Source organism: Mesoplodon densirostris, chromosome 10 (assembly GCF_025265405.1).
Source record: "Mesoplodon densirostris isolate mMesDen1 chromosome 10, mMesDen1 primary haplotype, whole genome shotgun sequence".
Lineage (NCBI taxonomy): Eukaryota > Metazoa > Chordata > Mammalia > Artiodactyla > Ziphiidae > Mesoplodon > Mesoplodon densirostris.
In genome coordinates, this window is record NC_082670.1 from 36,768,119 (window position 1) to 36,791,265 (window position 23,147).

The window sequence follows — 23,147 nt, forward strand, 5'->3', positions numbered from 1 at the left end:
GCGGCATGTGGGATCTTCCCGGACCGGGGTACGAACCCGTGTTCCCTGCATCGGCAGGCGGACTCTCAACTGCTGCGCCACCAGGGAAGCCCACACTAAAATATTTGGAAGTGATGGAACATCAGGTCAGCAACTTACTCTCAAACGGTTCTAGAAGTTATGTGTGATATTTTTTAGGGTGAAAAAAGAAAGAAAATCCATTTAGGTAGAAGTTATGTGTGATATTTTTTAAGGTGAAAAAAGAAAGAAAACCCACTTAAGAATCTGGCAAATCTAGTTTCAAAATCAGGTTCAGCCACTTACAAACTACAAAGCTTTAGACAAGCTGCTTAATCTCTCTAAACCTTGTTTGCTCATTTAATAAAGGGAATCAATCTCATGATGTGTGGTGAGAATTAAATGAGATATGTTTAAAACACCTTAGCACAATGCCTGGCACTTAGTATGTGCTTGCTGACAGTTACACTTTCTCTGAAGATAAAATTTGATAATGCTTGGTTTCCCCTAAACTACTTGGAAGAGAATACCCAATCCTGGCTACATCTAGCATTTTGCAGACTTTTGGTTGTCAACCACGGCTGCAATTTGTAAAATCTGCTGGTTGCAATTCTGTACCACAGATGTATGGTCGGTCACTGCCTCTGCATAGAAGGAAAACACAAACGCCAAGCTCCTCTGTCTATAGTTCCCCATTTGTCCACAAGCATGCAGTCTGGCTTGAGGTTGTGCTATAGGGAATCCTTAAGTTATTTTTCTTGACCACACTGCCAACGATTGCTTCACCTCAGCCCACAAGGCAGCATTACTCAGCATCCTACTCTCACTCACTTAGCAGAACTGATTTGTCCAAGACAATGCATGCTTATCTGGACTTCAGCAAGGAAAGTTTTCTAAATTGAAGAGCAACTAGGGGAGAACTGCATAGTTTAAAGAAAAAACAACAAAAACTCCATCATCTGGAAAGGGTGGAATAACAATCTTATAAAGGCATTCCAGATGCCTCAGATGTCCCTCATACTCTGTCCAGGTCAAGAAATGGATTTGAATTGTTAGCTACTAAATGTTGTAAGGATGGTTCTTTTTTGTTCCATAACTACATGTTAGTGCACACGTATTCTGTCTTCTTTGAGATTCTCCATACAAACTAAGATTGGGCTACTCAAAGTACGATCCAAGGACCAACGCCACTCTGCAAAGTATTAAAGATCTATAATGAGATAGGCAGCAATACTAAGGGTAAGAACTTGGAAATTTTTGTAATAACTTAACAGAATAACTTTGCCTATTGACTATAATAAAAAACTAAGGCTTATATTCTACGTCTTTGTTGTTGGGTTTTTTAATCTTGCAATTCATTTTTACTGTATTTTTCAATAATATTGGATTGTGACAGGTTGGGAGAGAAAAGAACTGGTCTTTCACCACAAACAGTTTGAAAAGCAATACACTAAGATTTTCACATCCTAAGTTTATATACAATAAGCTAACAATTACTGAGCACTTACTACATACCAGGTACTGTTTGCTTTACACACATTACCTTATTAAATCTTCACAGCAAGCTAAGTCTTATCTCTACCCTCATTTTCCAGATGAGAAAACTAGGGTACAACTTGCCCAAGAAACAGAGTAAATAATATGTCTGACTTTTGAACTGAAGCCCTTAACTACTAAGCCAAAGAGTCTTGAAAACAATACAAAGTAGAAAGAGAAAACAGTCAGCTCACTTAGAAATGATGGAAAAAATTTTCCTGAATGCATGATGTACTGGTTGGCATTCACTGAACATGAGTATTTTCACCTAGACTTCATTATGTCCAAGAGAGAGAATAAGCCATTTAACTTGCCCCGTGCAGAAACAGAATGGGTGGTCACAGTAACACACCCATCTCACAGGGAGCCAACAGCAGGACCTGGGTCACTGCCAGAAACTAAAGCTAAATCTGGCTGCTGTCTCTCTCAGGGGCTGTGCGGTCATTGATATTATGCATGCTTCTACTTTGTTCTCTCTGCCCAGGGCTTCCTCTACTTCAACCTTGCATGCATACCTGCCCATCACTAGTTTAAATTTCCCTTTGCCTCTCCTAGAAGTTCACATTTCTCCCCAGAGCCACACAGGTCAGAGGTTATAGGTTGGCTACCTCATAAATCAGGCACCTCTTCTGGTCCAGTAGTTTGGCATGGTGGTCAAGTGACACAAAAAACCAGGGTGAATCCATCCACAATAACTAGGGGTCAGAGCAGGACTCTGAAGTCTGCATTTCTTCTACTATATTATATTACCTGATCTTTGAGAAGATGGTAATAGTTCATAAGGTCTGAGGAAAGATTTGGACTCAAAGGTCTGTTTCATTTTGTAGGACTTCAGGAGAGGAATACAGGGGAAAAAGCTAGGGGGAAGAAAACAAAGAATGGAACAGAAAGAAAAACAGAATTCAACAGGAAAAATAAGATATTGAAAAGGATTTTAATATATGAAACATTGGCCTCAGCCAAAAACAGTCAACAATTATTGCAGAAAAGCAGGATTAGTAAGATAACAGACCTCACAACTGAGATCCTGAGAAAAGTACAGAAAAACATACATTTATATATCCACCTTACATACCTTATGTTATGGACTAATCCTACTGCAGTATGGTCAAGTATTACATCCAATATAGTACTAGAGAGAGAGCTTGGATAGAAAGGTTTGACACCTAGATCAACAAAACAACGTTAGGTTCTAAGTTCAGAGGCATAAGAGCATAAAGTCAAAGAAAAGAAAGGATTTGAGAGGCAAGGCTTTCACATTCAGAAGCAGACTATAAAACTTTACAGGAAAAGCTTGTGGTATTGTTGAAGCAGGAGGGAAACCTAGAAACTAGAAACCATCCATGACTTTAATTTTTTAAAAGGGGGGGAGGGATGATCTTGGGAAAGATGAGTATCATTTAACATGGAGATCAGTAAAAATTTTAGTAAGAGTAGTTTCCATAACTAGAATGAATCAACAAATAAGTGAATATGGCAGCCTTTTCTAAACTTATAAATAAAGGGAAAGTATGCACATGGAAAGGTAGCTACAAGGTTCTGAGATGGTTGTTTGAATACATGCTAAGAGGATGTAACTCTTGGAGAGTGAGCAGTTTCACAAAAGGGAGGAAGTTGCCAGGCTCAGGTGAACATCACTGATGGCGCTCCCCTTCACACTCTATCCAGAGTGCAAGGTGTATGTGAATGCATGCTGGCAACAAAGACCTGAAACATTTTTCACACTCAACATTTGGCATTCAAGGATTTAACACTTGGGGTTTCAAGGCTCACTACATGTAATCAATTATTTTGCTAAGTATGAATTTAAATTCTGTTGTAGGACAGCTGTGCAGGCATGAGTTACTTAGCTGAACACTGAGCCTAAGCAGACCAGCTCACTGTGGTTTTACAGTTTTTATTTCACACAGGATCTCAAGTAATTCTCAGAACAATTATGAGAGGTATGGTACTACCACCCATATTTATAGCTAAGAAAACTAAGGAAAAGATATGCTTCACTGGTATCTTAAAGGTTTCAGAACACATCCCCCACAAATTTCAAGGGTGTACTGTATTGCCACTTGTTTATGCCTAAACTCCCCAATTCAACTTTATGGTCTTTGAGAGTAGGTACTATATATACACTTCTCCCTACAGTGTTTTATGTAAGCAATAAACATAGCAGATATTCAAGAAAATTATCTTCTGAACAAATGCAATTTATTTCCACATAGCACTTCTTTTCAAGTTTCAGAGGCACATGTTACAAGTGTTCTCAGAAAAAAAAAAAGAAACAAACAGTTTAAGCTGAAATTGGAAGCCTGAAGAATTTGCCTCTATGTGTTCTCAATTTAATTCTGGATCTGAAAGATAAGTTACCCCTATTTAATGGAAAGATTTTCAAAGTACACATATAACCAGAAAGCAGTTCCAAAAATGCCCACTTATATAAAGCAAGGATTATAAGGATAAGATCTTTTAGTATGGTCCCACAGTGTTCATATCAGATTCTTATATATTCAGCTATTTATATTTATATGTTTGAGAATTTACATGACATCATTACCACTTCTATCTGTAATGTGCATCCATGTTATTCAAACTGACAGCCTTTGAATGGTGAAACTACACAGATGAAACACCACCACAGAAAATACATGGTTAACTGCTTAAAACTGTAACTATTTTTTCAAGTAAAAAATCTGTTTTTAACATTGTGCACAATGTTAACAGTAGTAGGCCAGAATTCACAGATTTAAAGCCATTTTTATGAGTACAATGCTAACATTTCTATCTTGATGAAGTCAGGCTAAATGCATTTGCAGGAAACCATCACTACTGTGGAGAAACTGCACTGATAACATTGAAACAGCATCTGCTGTTGCTGCACATTAATGTCACAGAGCTAGACTGAAGCTTGATTTATTCATCTTGTAACTGGAAGTTGTACCCTTTGACCAATATTGATAACACTTATTACCCAAATTTGAAATCCTGAAATACCTCCTTTCTAGAATCGATATCACTGGTGTCATTTAGTGACTGATGGTCACCATCTCTCTGACTTCATTTATCTCCTTTTCTTCTTCCTCCCCCAAAGAATCTGAGCACATCCTTTGTGCTATGTTCACTTCCCCTAAGTCAGTGATTTTCAAAACGTGACCCCTGACCAGCAGCAACAGCAGTATCACCTGAAAATTTGTTAGACATGCAAATCACTCCAGCCCCACTCCTTCTTGAAGTATACCCTTCAGACAGAATGAAAATGACACCAGATAGAAACATCAATCTATATAAAGGAATGTCAAAAGCAGTGGAAACAACTATTACTCTGATAAATAAGATTTTTTCTTAAATCTCTTTAAAAGAAAATTGACTACTGAAACACAAATAGTAACAATGTAATAAAAGTTTTATAAAATATGCAAAAGTAAAATGTATGACAACAGCTCAAAGACGGGGAGAGAAGAATGAAAGCACAGTATTATAAGGTTTTTATACTATATGTAAAGTAATACAATATCACTTGAACACAGATTGTGAGAAGTTAAAAATGTGTATGACACACCCTAAAGTAAGCACTAAACTAACAAAAATAAATTAACAAAGGAGATACAATGGAATCACTAAAAAATGTTCAATTAATCTAAAAAAAGCAGAAAAAGAAGAACAGGTAGGATAAATAGGAGACAGATAGCAAAATGACAAATTTAAACCTAATCATACCAATAATCACACTAAATAAAAATGGTCTAAAAACCCCTAATTAAAAATAAATAAATAAAAATAACAAAAACCCCTAATTAAGGCTTCCCTGGTGGCACAGTGGTTAAGAATCCGCCTGTCAATGCAGGGGACACGGGTTCGAGCCCTGGTCCGGGAAGATGCCACATGCCGCGGAGCAACTAAGCCTGTGTGCCACAACTACTGAGCCTGCGCTCTAGAGCCTGTGAGCCACAACTACTGAGCCCACGTGCCACAACTACTGAAGCCCTCGCACCTAGAGCCCATGTTCCACAACAAGACAAGCCACTGCAATGAGAAGCCTGCACACCACAATGAAGAGTAGCCCCTGCTCGCCGCAACTAGAGAAAGCCCATGCACAGCAACGAAGACCCAATGCAGCCAAAAATAAATAAATTTAAATAAATAAACACTCCCAATTAAAAGGTAAAGACTGTCAGAGCAGATAAAGAAGCAAAAACTATAGGCTTCCTACAAGAAATGCATTTTAAATATAAACATAAATAGGTTAAAAGTAAAGAATGGAAAAAGACGTACTGTGCTAACACTAATCTAAAGAAAGCTTGAGGGGACTTTCCCTGGTGGTCCGGTGGTTAAGACTTCGCCTTCCAATGCAGGGATGTGGGTTCGATCCCTGGTCAGGGAGCTAAAATCCCACATGCCTCGCAGCCAAAATACCAAAACATAAAACAGAAGCAATACTGTAACAAATTTAGTAAACACGAAAAATGGTCCACATCAAAAAAATCTTTAAAGAAAAAAATAAAGAAAGCTTGAGTAGCTTAATTAATCTCCAAGTAAATTTCAAAACAAATAATATCACCTAGGATAAAGATAAGTCATTTCATAATGACATATGGATCAACTCATAGATATATAAAAATCCTAAACATTTATGAACCTAACAACAGAGCTTCAAAATACACGAAGCAAAATGTGACAGAAATATAAGGGGAAAAAACAGAAAAATCCACATTTACAGTCAGATATATTAATGCCTATCTCTCAATAACTGATAAAACAAGTAGGCAAAAAAGACATAGTAGACTTGAACAAACACCATCAACCAACTTGACCTGATGTTTACAGAACACACCACCCAACAACAGCAGAACGCACATTCTTCTCAAGCACACATGACACATTTACCAAGACATGATATATTGAGCCAAAGAACAAGTTGCAATAAAGTATTAAAATAACTGAATTCACACAAAATGTATTTTCTGAATACAAGAGAATTCAAATAGAAATAACATTAAAATACCTGGGAAATACCCAGGGAAGGAAAAAAGAAAGAAAAGGAAATACTGTAGTACACTGAAATGTCCCAAAGGTCATAATACTTTATATACCCATAATAGCATAAATACTGAAGAATTATTTAACCACAAGTTGCACTATAAACATATCTGGAGTGGAAGGGGATAGGAGAGTATGGTGTAAGAAAGCAAACATTTTATACATATAACAAAAAGTAAAAAATGTCTAAAAGTGATAAATCAAAAAGTAGCAATATATGCATATTAATCATAAATACACAGAGTATAAATTTAGAAGAAACAGAAGAACTGAAAGTAGCTAGCTGCTTCTGGGGAAAACTGGAAGGAGTAGGGACGTGTGGGGCATTTTGTTACATGTAATATTTTGACTATTTAAACTATGGGCATGTAGTACTTTGACAAAATAAATACTTTTATCAATAAAAGAGAGTTCATCTACATCATCATCTCATTTGATTCCTAGTGAGGTACGTATAATGACCTCCATTTGACAAATGAGTTAACTGATATTGCAGTTAAGTAGCTTGCCCAAAAAATCAAAGCCACCATACTTTCTTTGATAATTATATATACGACACTTATCTGGCATCATTTACACAGATAATTAAAGGAAGGAAAAAACATAAATTGTTTTCAGTTCTCATTTTTATTTATTTCTGTAAATACTTTTAGTTTTTATTCTCCTCTACTGAAGATCACTAGTTTATTGGTTGCAAAGAACAAGAAGGAATATTCACAATTAACCTCCTGTTAATAATGGATTTTTAAAAGAAACTGGAACAAAGATTGATTCTTGGCAAATATGGAGAGCAACATTATACTCAAAATCCAAGATTAAACACTTCTTTTAATCATTATTTTTAATTGTGGTAAAATACACATAACATCAAATTTACCATCTCAACCATTTTAAGTGACAGTTCAGTGGCATTTTGTACATTCATCTCTAGAACTTCCCATCCTTCCCTCCCCCAGTCCCTGGCAACCACCATTCCTCTTCCTGTGTCTGTGAATTTGACCACTCTAGGCACCTCATCTAAGTGGAATCAAAATTATTTGCCCTTTTGTGACTGGCTTGTTTCACTTGGCACAATGTCCTCAAAGTTCACCCATGTTACAGCAAAACTTTTTAAAACTAGTTTCCAAAGCAGTAAAACCAATTTCTTTGATAATGCTGTGACAAATTAAAGCACCAGCGAATTTAAGAGATACTAGTTAAGAAAAATTGTTTCCCTCTCCTTCAACCATGACCCAGGCACAAAAGAATAAAAAGAGTACGTCACAACTTTAAACTACCAAGAAAGGGTTTATTGGTACTTTATAATGTGCCTGAAGGAAGGGAAAAACCCAGTTCTGTCTTTGAAAAATCCAAACAATTACTTTTCCTCTAAGGTTGTGCACTTTTATGTTGAACAGCAAAGTCTACAAGAAAGAGTTTCTGTAAACTCAGAGTCATGGTAAATATCTTATAAATCAGAAGCGAAATAGCCTCCATTCAGTCATACAGAGCACAAGTGGAAAATACATAAAATCTGACCTTTACAATATACTTTGAAAAGGTTCCCTTGGTTGCAGTTTTTTAAAATAACAAGCTTGTTGTGTGCCTTTCCATTCCCCTCCATTCTGTCACTCGGAATCTCTACCCTGAATACCCTGCATTTATTTCCATCTAAAACGCACACAGAGGTCCCAGACAGCCTTTCAATGGAGGCACTCAACAGACAAAGGACACCAGCCCTTTGAGATATCAAAAACACCACTCTGATATTGGGGTGCGATGGTTCTCTGAATTTTGATATATGATGCAACTAGAATCACCCACAGTATTTTAACAAGGACTGATAACCAGTAATGCCTCAAGTGTCCAGGTGCCTGACAAGCACTTAACCAAGAGCTGTGCTTTTCACAGGCTCAAAATTATTAACACCAAAAAACAAAAGCTTGCTTAAAACAAAGTCAGACATTTTATATGACAACTATACATTTTTTAAAAGTCTTTTATGCAAGACATTCATTCATTTTTGTTTTATAAAGATTATATCATCTGGCATATCCAAAAATAAGTGATTACCACTGCTAATTAATATAAGACTATGTCAATGATGTTCCAACACAAAATTTCCCACTGTCCAAAATTATCTGCTTCATTGCTATTTTTCTAGATACTATGCAGTTCCCCCAACACCTCAAAAGACAAAAGTATTAAGTATCCAGCACTGCCACTACCTAAGTTCTTAAATGCCACAAAAGCTATAAGTGACACCATCTCTATGTAACACCCACCATATGTCAAAACACAATACACCTCACTCATCCCAAAAGAAAATTGGATTTATTGCTTTTGACTTTCCTTTCAATGAAGACAAGTTTCGGCCTGAAGGAAGCATACAAAGTTTTTTCTCTTTTCTTCTTTAGGCTCCTCCTCTGGCAGGAGCTTTTAAGAATTTTAAGAGGAGAATTTTGACTGCTTTGTGATATCTCATAAAGCCAGACCACTTGACAGTTGGGGGGAATATATATATATATATGAAATAAAGACTTGTCGGGCTTCCCTGGTGGCACAGTGGTTGAGAGTCCACCTGCCGATGCAGGAGACATGGGTTCGTGCCCCAGTCTGGGAAGATCCCACATGCCGCGGAGCGGCTGGGCCCGTGAGCCATGGCCGCTGAGCCTGTGCATCCGGAGCCCGTGCTCCGCAACAGGAGAGGCCACAGCAGTGAGAGGCCTGTGTACCACAAAAAAAAAAGACTTGTCAAGTTCATGGGGGTTTAAAGTACTAATGATGTAGAAAATATTTTTAGGACATTTTAGTGATTCTTTAGTTGCTTTATGGGATAAATCTCATTTATAATGCAAGCCTCACATTAAGAAAAATTTTAAGATTAAAAAAATTGTAATAAATGTAACACAAAGTTGTCAACTGTACCTACTCTATCGAACAATGAATAAGCTTAAGTAACTTTGCAAAACAATCAGGAAATGAATTAATAGATGGTAAACAGAAAAACACATATAATCACTTACAAATACTCACAAATAAAAATGTTGTCGCCACTTTGTTATAGATTTCTTTCTGGTCCCATCTTCAAGGTTACTAACAGCACAGTTACAATGTTAGGAGAAAGGAAATGGAGTTTGAAAGATACACATAAAAGATGAAAAAACAAGCCACTTTTTACCCCTACCACTTCAGTTTACTTTGAAACTCATTAGTTCAATAAACATTTGGAATAAGCACCAGTGTTTTAGAAAGACTCTAAGATTTCTTCCAAATATTCCATGATCACCATTTTCTAATACCACTTGATTAATGGAGATTTAACACTTCTAGACCTCCTAAAAACAATGTTATAAAACACTTATGACATATACTGAGTAATGGAATGGGCATAGAAGAAATGAACAATCTAGCTTTCAGTTGCCATTAGAAGTCTAGGACCTGTGTTAAAAGTATTTTTAGTAACTTTTCCTGAGGTTACTATCTACTGGATCTTAAACCATATTAGCCAAAGAAAACACCATTGTCATCTTATGCAAAGCTGGCAAATTCAGTGATTTCTGAAGATGCTGAATATTTTAAAAGTTATCTGTCTTGGCCTGTTAGTTCAGCCACAGCTTAGAACAGTGCTAAGAAGGCAGCAGCAGGTTTAAGCCTTAATTATCTTTACTCAAAAAACTGTTCAAACTTAAAATATTATCGTTCTGTGTGTTAATCTTCAAAAATGGAGTGTGGGGACTTTAATAATTCTGTTATAATGACTTTCTCTTAAAACCATCAATAGGGCTTTCAAGACTTTAAGACAGTGTTAGAAATGTATAGGTTTAGTTTAGTCCAATTAAACTAGCTTCCTCCAGTACAGAGCTCATTTTTCCAGAAATAATTTTTTTCAACAGGGTATACCTATATACTTTTTTTTTTTTGCGGTACGCGGGCCTCTCACTCTTGTGGCCTCTCCCGTTGCAGAGCACTGGCTCCGGACGCACAGGCTCAGCGGCCATGGCTCACGGGCCCAGCCGCTCCGCGGCATGTGGGATCCTCCTGGACCGGGGCACGAACCCATGTCCCCTGCATCGGCAGGCTGACTCTCAACCACTGCGCCACCAGGGAAGCCCTATACTTTTTAATTGAATTATTCCATCGAAATATATTCCTCTTGTTCTCTCTTGCTTGTATATGTTAATAAATGTTAAAATGTTGTCTAAACCCGTTACCAGTCTTTATATGTACAACTTTCCCCTTGGTGTTTATGTTTCCAAGCTTTTGATAAAGTTCTATTTTTTCCTTCAAATCAAGTCCTATGGAAAACAGAAAAAAATCAAGCACCTTCATTGCTTTCCTTGTGCCAATGTTGAATTCTAGAGTTTATGTGATATATCAGCTAAAAACAGAACTCTATTCTTTTTAGTGTAGATATAAATACAACATTTGAATCAACTTATGAAAGGGTCTCCCTATGGAGTGAATTAGTAAACTCAGCCTATAAAGATCTATTCAAAGACATTTGTGCTTTAAATATTTGATGAAAGTGCTGCTAAAATTCCAAATAGTCTTAAGTCACTGATAGCTCAAAATTCTATTATCACCTAAAAATAAAGTAACATTCATACACTATGGCAAAATCTTACATTTTCCTCATAATTTTCAAGTATCTTTTGGGGGCGGTTCTCTATTACGTTGAAACCTTGGCTTGATATATTAGAAAAATAAAGAGGTGAATATAGCTACAGTTTTATACACCCTCACCTTCCTAAACATGAATAATTCAAAACTTGCAAACTGCAGCAGAATTTAGTCTGCAGAAGTTTAAAGAGTTTTGCTAACATGTCTTGATCATGAAGAAAAAAAGGGGACTTGAAATAACAAACTTTTAAATTTATTCAGTCCATAAGGAAATTTATAAAACTATTTTTATGAAGGTAAATATTTACCTTTCTTTCCCCCCAAAAAAGTGCTGAACTTTAGTAATGGCTCTTCTTTGTGAGTCAAAGAGTTAAATCCATCTCTTTTACTCCCAAATGAGTGTCAGTCCCACTCAGAGGTGCCATGTTTTATTTAGAACATACTCTTTCTCAGTAACCACTTTGTTCTAATTGGCAAGGCAAAGCCAGGTCCCTAAAGCACATAGCTCGTTACATTCAGTTTGGATTACAAAAACACACAATGAAACAAACTGCCCTGAAATGTACAAATTAACTGTGCAGGAATATGGGACAGGGAGGTGGAATGAGATTGTAATAGGGAACAAAATCCACAGGGAGGCTGGGGAACAAATCACTAGTGTCTCAATAAACTATACAAGGTTTCCAAATGAGCAAATACACAAGGCAGAGGACAGGCTTTTCCATAACTCAACCAAATTGCTTAAATATGGATACAACAAAACAAGACTTTTTTCCAACGCTATTATGCATACATGAGAAAATGGGAACACCAACAAGAAGGTTTAACAAATGAAACCTGCAGCTTGCACTGTCTAAATATGAAACTTATCTTTGCCTTCACACTGACAATGTGCAAAACAGCCCTGCAATTAAATCACACCTCCAAACATTTTTGAAAAAATCTTCTGAGAAGCAAAACACAGAAGACTAAATTAGAAATAGTGCATCACTATGCAGTTCAGAGAGCAAGGTTAATGAGCTAAAAGTTATACGAACAAGATATTAAGAAACGAAGATCTCACCACCAAAATAGAAAATGCGTCAGACAAACAACACTCCCCCCACCACACATGCACACCTTTTCCCAAATTAGCCACTGTGTGAAGCTTCCAGCACTGCTTCTCTGATTTTCCCGTGATATCTAAAGACAAACTGCAACTGAACTAAATAAAAGAAAAGAGAACAGGAAAAGTGTGTAAACCCTAATCTACACACAAATGCAAAACAATGCCACTGCTACATCTTTGCAGGGTTTTTACAGTACAACCCCATCTACACCAGCTACCTTCACTCCTGACAACATCAAACAGTGGTAGAAGACTGGGACTGGTGTGTAAACACCTAAAATCAAATTTCAGTTCTCTGCTTTAAAATTTAATCTTGGGGGCTTCCCTGGTGGCGCAGTGGTTGAGAGTCCGCCTGCCGATGCAGGGAACACGGGTTCATGCCCCGGTCCGGGAAGATCCCACGTGCCGCGGAGCCGCTGGGCCTGTGAGCCATGGCCGCTGAGCCTGCGCGTCCGGAGCCTGTGCTCCGCAACGGGAGAGGCCACAACAGTGAGAGGCCCGCGTACCACAAAAAAAAAAAAAAAAAAAAAAAAAAAAAAAAAAAAAAAAAATTTAATCTTGGGAACATTATTTAATCCATCTGAGCTGCAGTTTCTTTACCTGTAATATGGAGATACAAAACCACCAAAGTTGTGAGGATCAAATGGGATAATATTGTACAAAATGGCTTTATAATATAAAAGGACTGCAAAAATCTTACTTACTATTGCAATTACTTCATTCCAGGATTCTATTACCTTTTTAAAAACATAGATATAATTGTCCATGTACTTCTTCCATCTTATTTTACAAACAGTAATTCTTATTCCATTACTATTTTAAGTATCCTTTTTTTGGCATTCACTTTTAACATTATGCACCCTTGTTGTTTTTCTCCAAACCATAAGTCTTGGGTTAAGGTATTTTTTTCTTCTCTATAGCCAGTATTTAGTCTAAAAAGTAAATTAAGAAATTTAAAACTTTGGTAATAGTTAAAACTATTAACATACACTTAGTTCGACTTTACACACTAAGACCCAGCTGAGCAGTTGGGGCTTTTAAATGATATAAAATTTTGTATCATTAAAGATCATATTTTAGCTATACATTAATGGCCTATCATTTTTCCCACCACCCCTTCTGTGGACTAAGAATTAAGTGTAAGGGGATTATAACCAAGAAAAGTATAAAAAAGCAACCTTATCATAACCCTCTAAATCAAGCACAAAGGGAACAGCCAGACTAAAAACTACTCTAGGGACTTCCCTGGTGGCACAGTGGTTAAGAATCTGCCTGTCAATGCAGGGGACACGGGTTCGATCCCTGGTCCGGGAAGATCCCACATGCTGTGGAGCAAGTAAGCCTGTGCACCACAACTACTGAGCCTGCGCTCTAGAGCCCATGTGCCACAACTACTGAAATCCATGCGCCTAGAGCCCGTGCTCTACAACAAGAGAAGCCACCGCAATGAGAAGCACACACACCGCAACAAAGAGGAGCCCCCTCTCGCCGCAACTAGCGAAAAACCCGTGCACAGCAACGAAGACCCAACGCAGCCAAAAAAAAAATAAACTACTCTTAAGTACCTGTAGCATGGTGGAATCAAGACCAGTGAAGCACAAAAAAAGCCTCATGGTGCTTTCCTGAATCTACCTGTTATCCATTTTCCCACCAAACCTAAAAGGAAGCCCATAAAACTAAGTGATCATTTTGATTTAGTTTGCATTAGACTGAGAACATGAAACATTAGCATTGAACTCATCACTTTTCATGTCGTAGAGGGCTGACTTTATTACATGAAAAGGGGCCAACCACATCTAACCTAAGCAGGTCTCAGGACTAGGGATCTCCAAGCCTCTTTCACAGAGGAGCACCATCAGTTTAAAATTTGAGCACATACCTCTCACATGTCTTTTTGTTTTAAAAAGTTATATACTCCTGAAGGGGATTAAACGGTGTGCCCCCTCACAAAACCACCCCCTCCTCCCAAAAAAGTCTACCTGGAACCTGTGAATGTAATCTTATTTGGAAAAAGCATCTTTGCAAATATAATTAAGGATTTTGAGATAAGATCACCCTACATGAGGGTGGGCCCTAAATCCAATGACACTCATCCTGAGACAAGACAGAGACACACAGGAGAGAAAGCCATGTGAAAATAAAAGTAGACTGGAGTAATGTGTCTTCAAGCCAAGGAATGCCAAGGATTGCTGGCAGAAACCAAAAGCTTGGAGAGACATGTAATGGATTCTCTCTCAGACCCTTCAGAAGGAACCAACCCTGCTTGCTGATATCTTGATCTCAGACTTCTGGCCTCCACAACTCTGAGAGGATAAATTTCCGTTGTCTTAAGCCATCAAATTTGTGGTAATTTGTTATGGCAACTCTGGGAAGCTAATAGCAATAAGATTATATACATTATAAAAACCAACAATTTTTAAAGAATGACAAAAATAAGTATTAGTAGAAATTCTAACATCTTCTCTTTATGCCTCAATGGACAATCCTGTGCACCGTTACAGAGACCACAGCTTTAGACCAATATGTGGGCAGAAATAAAGCCAAATAACAGAGCCAAACTATCTTAAAAGACTCAATGGCTATTAAATTTCTTCCACTTAAGAATGACACAGGGTCACAATTTTTCTACTCAAGGCCTAAAAGAAGTTGCCTTTCTGCTACTTAAAGCACTGAGCATTTTGTTTCCCATTAGAAATGCAGCAATTATTTTTGACATAATTTCCATAACAACATCATCTTCAACACACTGCTTCATTTATCCTGACTAGCATAATAATTAACCACACAATTTAAGAATGCTTATTAGTAAGACAGCAAAGTGCTATAGACTAAGAGGTCAGAAACGGCTGCCAGAGTTCAGCTTTGCTAATCAGTTAAGGACCTGCTGCCTCTGAGTTGCTTTCATTTGAGAGCAAGGAAGCTACACCACAAAGAGCAGGGTTTCTAATACAGAAACAGTCTCAACATATTCAAGCAAGTGTTTAAAAAACAATAGAGAAAACATGAGGTTATTAAAACTGTGGTATAAAAACAGTAGTTGAAAACTATTTATATGTCCATCAAACAGAGGACTAGATAAACTGGAGCATGTATAATGAAGGTGACCAATAATTTATCAACGAAACTGGGACACTGAGGAGGAGTACAAAGGGATGTTATTAATTTCACTGATATAAAAAGTATAAACTAAGACTGTTCGGGTAAATTAAGACATTTGTTATAATAGAATATTATAATAGTTAACATGAACTAGAGCAACATGTGTCAACATAATTAGTTTCTTCTGTTTTTTAATTTAATTTATTTTATTATTTATTTGGTTGCACTGGGTCTTAGTTGCAGTAGGCGGGCTCCTCAGTTGCGGTTCACAGGCTCCTTAGTTGTGGCATGTGAACTCTTAGTTGTGGCATGCATGTATGATCTAGTCTCCTGACCAGGGATCGAACCCAGGCCCCCTGCATTGGGAGCACGGAGTCTTAACCACTGCACACCAGGGAAGTTCCAACATGATTAGTTTTTAAAAGCATTATTTAAAAAAATACAAGTTTATAGAATAAGTACTGTAACAAACCACTTATACATATTAAAAACAGAATCATACATTGTTTATATAAATACCTATTCATAGTAAAAAGTGTAAATATAAAGATAAGAAAGATAATGATTATCTCCAAGGTAGAAAGAGGATGACTGGGGTAAAAGAAACCTATAAGATTTTAGTTCCCTTTTAAAACATGTTATAAAGCAAAAAAAAAGACAAAACGTTCATTAATTCTGGGTTGGCTTCTGGACGTTTATTATATTACTTACTATAATATTCTGAATTTTCAGACACCCACACCAGACAGACACCCACCAATGGACATAAAATGGTTCAGAGAATCTGATAAGCTGAACTGTCACTTTTTAACAAATACATGACAATGTGTGTTATACTTGAGTAATTGGACTTTTCGGCTTTAAAGAAATCAAAGGGTATACAACAGTAATCAAGTTAACAGAATCACGAAGACATAAATACCCTATTCAAATGCTCCATTTTAAGAGCAGCAGCTGCCTTTCTTCTGGGAAAAAGTGGTTTGAAAAATCAAGGTATGACAAGCATACAGATTCTACTATACTGCCCAAACCTCACCATGCTATATAAAATGACTCATTAGAGTGGGTGTTTTGTTTTACACTATTTTACACTATTTGTTTGTTTTTACACTATTTGTTTTACACTATTTAATGGATATGGGGTTCCCACAATTTCTAAAAGGAAACATGCATTACAAGAAGTGCTTAAAATTTTCAGCTTCACTCTGTTCCTCTTACTGCAGATCCTCAAAATTCAGCTCTAACCTATAATTCTTCCCTTTCAAAAGTGAAAGGGAAGTGGCCTAGAATCAGGCCACTTCTAGTCCAAACTTCTAACAGGAAATGGAAGCAGAAAGGAAATCAGAGTGTAACTCCAAAGCAGTAAGAGTTCCAGGTTCATGAGGAAACATTTTAGTTTACTTGTTATGAAATGGGAATGTTGCCCTGTTCTGGAAATTACCATGAAACTCAAGTCCCCTCAAGGAAAAATGTTTGCATTTGGTTTACCATTCCATCTTATGCCCACCACTGCTGTATCACTTACCCTGGATGTCAACATTGAGATTCCCTATGCTGCTAGCTACAGCCAACTTTATTTTGCTCATTCCAGAATGAAACTAACCACTTCTGGAGTCTGTCAGACATATGTAGAATGCACTTTTACTTTTTAAAAAATTTATGTTTCCAATTAATTAATAATAAAAATCTCAACTATAGACAAAATCAAAATTAATTAAAATCCCCCCAAATACTCCTACTCTGAGACTACCAAAATTAAATTTTTCACGTACCTTCACCCAGCTTTATTCCATGCAACTATATACATATGTGTTGTCTAACTAAAAACAATATACATCACGTACTTCAATCAACAATTAATTAATGTCCCTGTGTTATTTATCAGCACTTAATTAATGTTCGTATGTTATCTTTAAAAGGGAAAAAATCCCAAACAACTTAATGGCATGTTAAGAGTATAAATTACAAAACTCTATTATTCAATAACCACTTTGGACTTATATAGAAGATTAAACAGCAATGAACAAGCTTGGTAATTTTCAGATTGGACACAAAGTATGCAGCAATGAGGAAAATGAAATGTTGCTTTAATACTAGCTATTTCGATTCCTTAAAGCCTCTCAAAAGTCCATTTTAGGTTTAAAACAATAACTGTAAGATAATATCAAGAAATAATAAAAGTGAAGATGAAATTACTATACAAAATTAATAATTTTCTCGAGCTGACAAAGGCTAATAACAGAAATATATTCATTTATAACCATATTTCTCTCCGATGTTAAATATCAGAACTCAACATCTAAGATCACTCATTTGAATGGGTACCTGAAAACAGATTCCTACAAAACCAAGTACACAGCTCTAGAGTCATTACCAGAATATGCTTCCTACATGGCATGTATCATTTTCTTTATTTATTGCAATATTCTTCACCACTAACAAGGCACAAGGTACAACTAACCATGAAACAAAGGTAAGCTTGATTAACTATCTTTCCATTAAGAAATACACATATTTGAAAAGTTACACTGAAACTAATTTTCAGAAAATAACCATTCAGAAAATTAAAAACCATGTTTTATCTGCTTTAATTAATCTTCAACTGACAAGAGACTCCTCTCCTCACACTTTAGTTCTTCTAGTCTTATTCTTGTCTTTGTATAAATCAACATAGTAATGCATTAAAAGTACTCCTTTTTAAAGGAAACATTCTGTAAACGGTTAAAAAAAAAAGAAAAGAAACCTTCTTGCACTGTGAATAATCATCCCTCCCTTATTTTTCCAATTTTATGCGAATCATGGAATAGCAAGTTTCCTAAAAGTTAGGCTTAAATGGAACAGTATGTTCAGATCATGTCTATAGTTTAAAAAGAAATTGCTTACTTTGATTTCTCAATGAAATACTTTTGTCAGTCAATAAATAATAGACATTTTAGTGTCCGTTTTTAAAGAAATTGCTGAAAATTATTTAAAAACCACATACATACACTCTAAAAGTCCACAAGACCAAACTGATTCTTTTTACACTGAGCACTTGTTAAGTCTGTCTTCTGATAAGCATCTGTCATCAGTGCTACTCAAAGAATCTTCCATCCCTTGGGATCTATCTTCAAGCTCACTCTCTTATAATGTACAAAAAATGGTCTATGGATTATAGCTACTTCCTAGTGACCAGACTCCTCTGTCCCCCACAGCAAGCATTTCCAAGTGTGGCAGAGATAATGCCACATTGCTAGAGCTGTTACTTCAGTCAGTTCTTTAAAATTTCCACCTTCCCCGCCTTGTGATGATCCTGGTTGATGTTTCTGTCATACACACTTTTATTTAGCAAACCCATTCTGTGAAAAGCACTGCTTTATGATAGCTGGGCTTCAATACAGTAGTACAGGAGGTCGTTGTGAATTTGGTACTAAATGTCCCTAAATATCTAGACCGGTTGGTATCTAAAACTCACAAATTCAAAAATTGGGTTTGCACTCAAACAGAAAATAATACCCCAGGCACTTCTATGGTCGTTAAGAGGCAAGACCACCCTTTAGATGCTATGGTTGACCTTTCATATATCTTAACACAGCTATAGGCAATCGGGATTAGTTCATGCTTTCACACAGAAAATCATATAATCCACATCAGTCAATAGCTCAGAATGAACAAAGATCACAAGAAATCAGTTGGTTAACACCTTGCCTAAAGACAGAAAGGAAATATGCCCTATTCTGAAAAGAAAATGAGATCTCAAGTAACTCAATGGCTTTCCAGTGAATTTCTGCAATTTGGTGGTTTTAAACTTTTTAAACCATACTCCACAGTAATATATATTTACATCACAACCCATTACATATATAAATGAAAATAACGTGTAACTCAAACAAAAGTTTTACAAACAATACTTATCCTTAATATCTGTGATGCATTCAGACTGTTTTCTATTGTAATCAATTTTTAATTGTGGATCATGACCCACTAAATTGATTTCTCTACCCACTAATGAATCACAATACCCCCAGTTTGAAAAACTGCATTAAAAAGTAGTGTTTCGACCAGTAAGTGTTTATATCACCCTAATATAACTATTAGTACCATGTCATGAAATTTTGTTGCTTTCTATTATAGATATATAGATATTTACTGATCCTTTTAGTAAAGTCATACGAAAAACAATATGAAATGTTTAATGAAAAACAGAATAGCATGACAGGTAGAATATTATAAAGGGGGTAGAAAAGCCAAAACTAGACAAGACTTTAAACATGTTTTTACTCATTTCATTCAATTTCATGTAAACAAGTTATAACAAACTCACTTTTCCACCACAGTTTTAAAAAGGAATCCTGAAAAATCTCTTTAACCTAATGGTACACAATAGCTATTTTTAAAGTAATTTTTCCACCTTTTAAAGTACATTGTACACTTTATGATACACTTTAAAAGACTATTTAAAATCACAGTGGCTTTGGCCAAAGTAATCTTCATGTTGTCTTTCACATCTCATGCCTCTGCTACAATGCATTTCTATACTCTCCCTATCTTCATAGAGAAACAAAATACACAAATGTATCTTTAAAGTTCAATGATCTTTTTTCTCTTGAATTTCAAAAAGAACACCAAAAATGCTGCTTCAGCAAGCAGGACGTTATTTACAAGTCATTCCTTTCAACTGATGTTGGGGAAATCAGGAGTGTGGGGGCAAAGATAAAGAAGAAAGGAGAGAGTATTTTCTTTACACACTTGAAAATATCCTCTTAATATTTTTAAAAGCAAAAATAACTAAGTTGTGTAAACAGTCAATGGACACAGGCCACCAGAGATACAATAAATAATGATAACCATAGAAACTAAAACTGTAACAAGTCCAAAGAAATGCAAAGACCATGGCTGAACTATCTTCGCTGATACTTTTTTAAACTTTATATTTATTTAGGGCCATGAGACAGTTCTTTGAGTATTTGATGTGAGCCACCTGACTCACAGGTGCCTGGCTTCTCCCACAGCCACGCTTTACTGAATTATCAGGGGGAACTAGTTCTACATGGAGACAGACACATAATATACATTTTCTCTCATTGCTACTTCATCTTTACTACTCATACATATAAACTCTCATCAGTAAGGAAGCATTTCTTCATATCTGTAATTGTAGATATGCGCGTGGAGACAGACACAATATACATTTTCTCTCATTGCTACTTCATCTTTACTACACATATATATAAACTCTCATCAGTGAGGAAGCATTTCTTCATATCTGTAATGGTAGATATGCAAAGTAAGAAAAGCACAATACATTCACTTAACATGGCAGAGGTTCTGTTAAAAGCTGGATAAAAACCAAACTTACCAGTATTTTTTCTTTTAAACACCTAAAGTATTTGACAAATTCCAGACCTTTAACAGATACATACTGCCAGCTTCCCCAACCCTCCCAACTCCATCCAACCTATCCCCTAGTTTTGGCATAAATATAAAGGTCTAAAGCTTACACTATGATCATTTCCTTGTCCAAATAGCACAATGAACAGAAGATGAAAACTGACAAAGATTCTCTCCTTGACCAAATTCCAGCCAGGCTCCTCTGAGCCCTCTTCTCAACCAGGCCTCAACCTTTACCTATAAAAACTACCGATTCCCAACACAAATGATTTCATACACTCATATCCCCCCACATTAACAGATTTAAGCAACCGACTAACACAGTTTTCAAACAGCTTAAGGCCCCTTCCCTAGGGTGATCCTAGTCCCTCTTAAAGTGCCTGTCTGAGAAAGCTCAAAGCTGCCAGAAGAATTTAAGATTTGTTCCAACAAACAGCTGACTATAGGCCCCTGACTACCCTATCTTAGAGCATTTACTAAACGGTTTAAAATTGTGAACCCTTCCTCTGTCCCTTTGAGATGTATATGTGTATCTCCTACAACTCAATCACTCAGGAGTGTCTTTCTCAAGGACATGAAAGCCATTCCTTTAAATGTAATCATCAGGAAGAACAGGGTCTCAATCTCTATCTCTGTAGGAGGATAAAATCCTAACTTTCGTAACTTCAGTAACTGTCAACTAACAGACACTGCCAGTCTCATTTACAATAACCAATCCTTTGTAATTTTTCTACTCCCCTGATTATACTGAGCCAAGCTAGCAGCCCCTCCCCTACTCCTTCATTCTCCCTTTAAAATGTCCATTTCCCTCTGCACAAGTCCCCTCTTCCCTACTGCAGCGGTATATTACTGATTAAAATCTGTCCTTACCACTTTAACTTGTGTCCAGGTTTGTCTTAGGCAAAACAATAAAGTAATAAAAAGTAATAAAGAATGAAACTTAAACATATCCCAATTAGTAAGACTTAGTTATTTTACATAAGATCATAGATGTGAAGTTCTTTAAAAAAAAAAAAAAAAAAAAAAACACCTGAAGGTTTTAACTTTATTAAGGAGTCATAATTCAAGGAGTCAACCAATCAGCATTTAGGGGGTGGAAAAGGCCCTTGGCAAACATCAAGTCTAAGCCCTTCATGTTACAAATGATGAATCTAATGCCCAAAGAGATTAAGTGACTTACCCAAGGTGATTTCATTGAGGGATTGGATTAGAAAGCCTAATTCAGCATTATTCTCTTCCTGACTCCAAAATGAAAATATTCTTTCTCTTGTATTCTCATTGGTAAAAGCAACATTCACCATTAATCATTCAAATCAAGATCAGAGATGAACATATATATTTTACCCTACTACAACACAAGTGTTTACAATTCCACTATATGCCAACAACTGTAAACTGAGGAAAGTTTGTTTGGTACAAGTACACACAAGATTTCCATTTCACTCAGGGAAGACTGTTTCAACAGTCCTAAGCAAGTATATGAAGCAACTTAGTGACGAGAAACTGTTTTCACACACAAGCAAATAAAACCCCATGCATAAACCCAAAAAAGGGTATACAGTCTTAAAATAATTTAGACAGTCTTAAAAACAACCAAAAGAAGAAAATTAAAATAAATTAAAAACCCTTTTTCTGCACTTACCAGCAAAGCATTTGGAACAGAGGTTCATAGTCTTGCTGGACCTGGGGCAAAAAGAAAGAAAGAAAAGAAAGAAGAGCTAAAAATTCAGTTATCACTCTAATCAAAACATAAAGATGTTTGAAACATAGGCAAAGAATTTCCTGGCCAGGCAACTGAACTAATAAACTAATGAGAAGTCCCTAACCAGCCAGCCACCCTCCCCCACAACAAAACAAAAACAAAACAACAAAAATAAGATTTTTTTTGTTTGTTATCTGTGAGTTAGTCAATGCTTTATTTTTTGTGACTAGCAGCTTAAATGGGGCAAGTTCAGGAATACTGTAATATGCCCAGAAGATAACAGAGGAGTGAATTTATCCCACATGATTGCCACATTCCCTCTGTTTACATTAGGACATATACCACAGACTCATCACTAAAAAAGGGAAAATTTTGTCTGTAAAGAGGTAGAACTTGCTCCTTATTTACACACTCAATTACCTCTATAACATTACTTGACCTTTTGTCCTCTTTCCCCTCATTCTAGTCCAATTTCAGATCCTGGTCATATCATGACCCTGCCATTTAAAATTCTTTCTTCAGATGTTCCCAATCAAATTATTTTTCATGTCCTTTCATCTGTTAATAATAACTACAATTCACTGAGTACTAACTTGGATGGGCACTTAACATACATTATCTTATTAATCTTCCCAACATCCCTGAGACTGGGCATTACCAGATTGCTTTGTTTCTAAAATACACCTTTTAAAAAAATCACATAAA

The 23,147-nt window shown here is 36.3% G+C and overlaps 1 protein-coding gene across 1 annotated transcript in view; it reads right to left on the reverse strand.

Annotated features, from left to right (window-relative positions):
* ZFAND3 (zinc finger AN1-type containing 3) overlaps window positions 1-23,147 on the reverse strand; it is a 331,407-nt gene that overhangs the window by 187,317 nt on the left and 120,943 nt on the right. Inside the window, exon 2 of the mRNA XM_060109200.1 lies at window positions 22,383-22,423. Within this exon, the coding sequence (XP_059965183.1) occupies window positions 22,383-22,423 (41 nt within the window). The remainder of the gene's footprint in view (window positions 1-22,382; window positions 22,424-23,147) is intronic.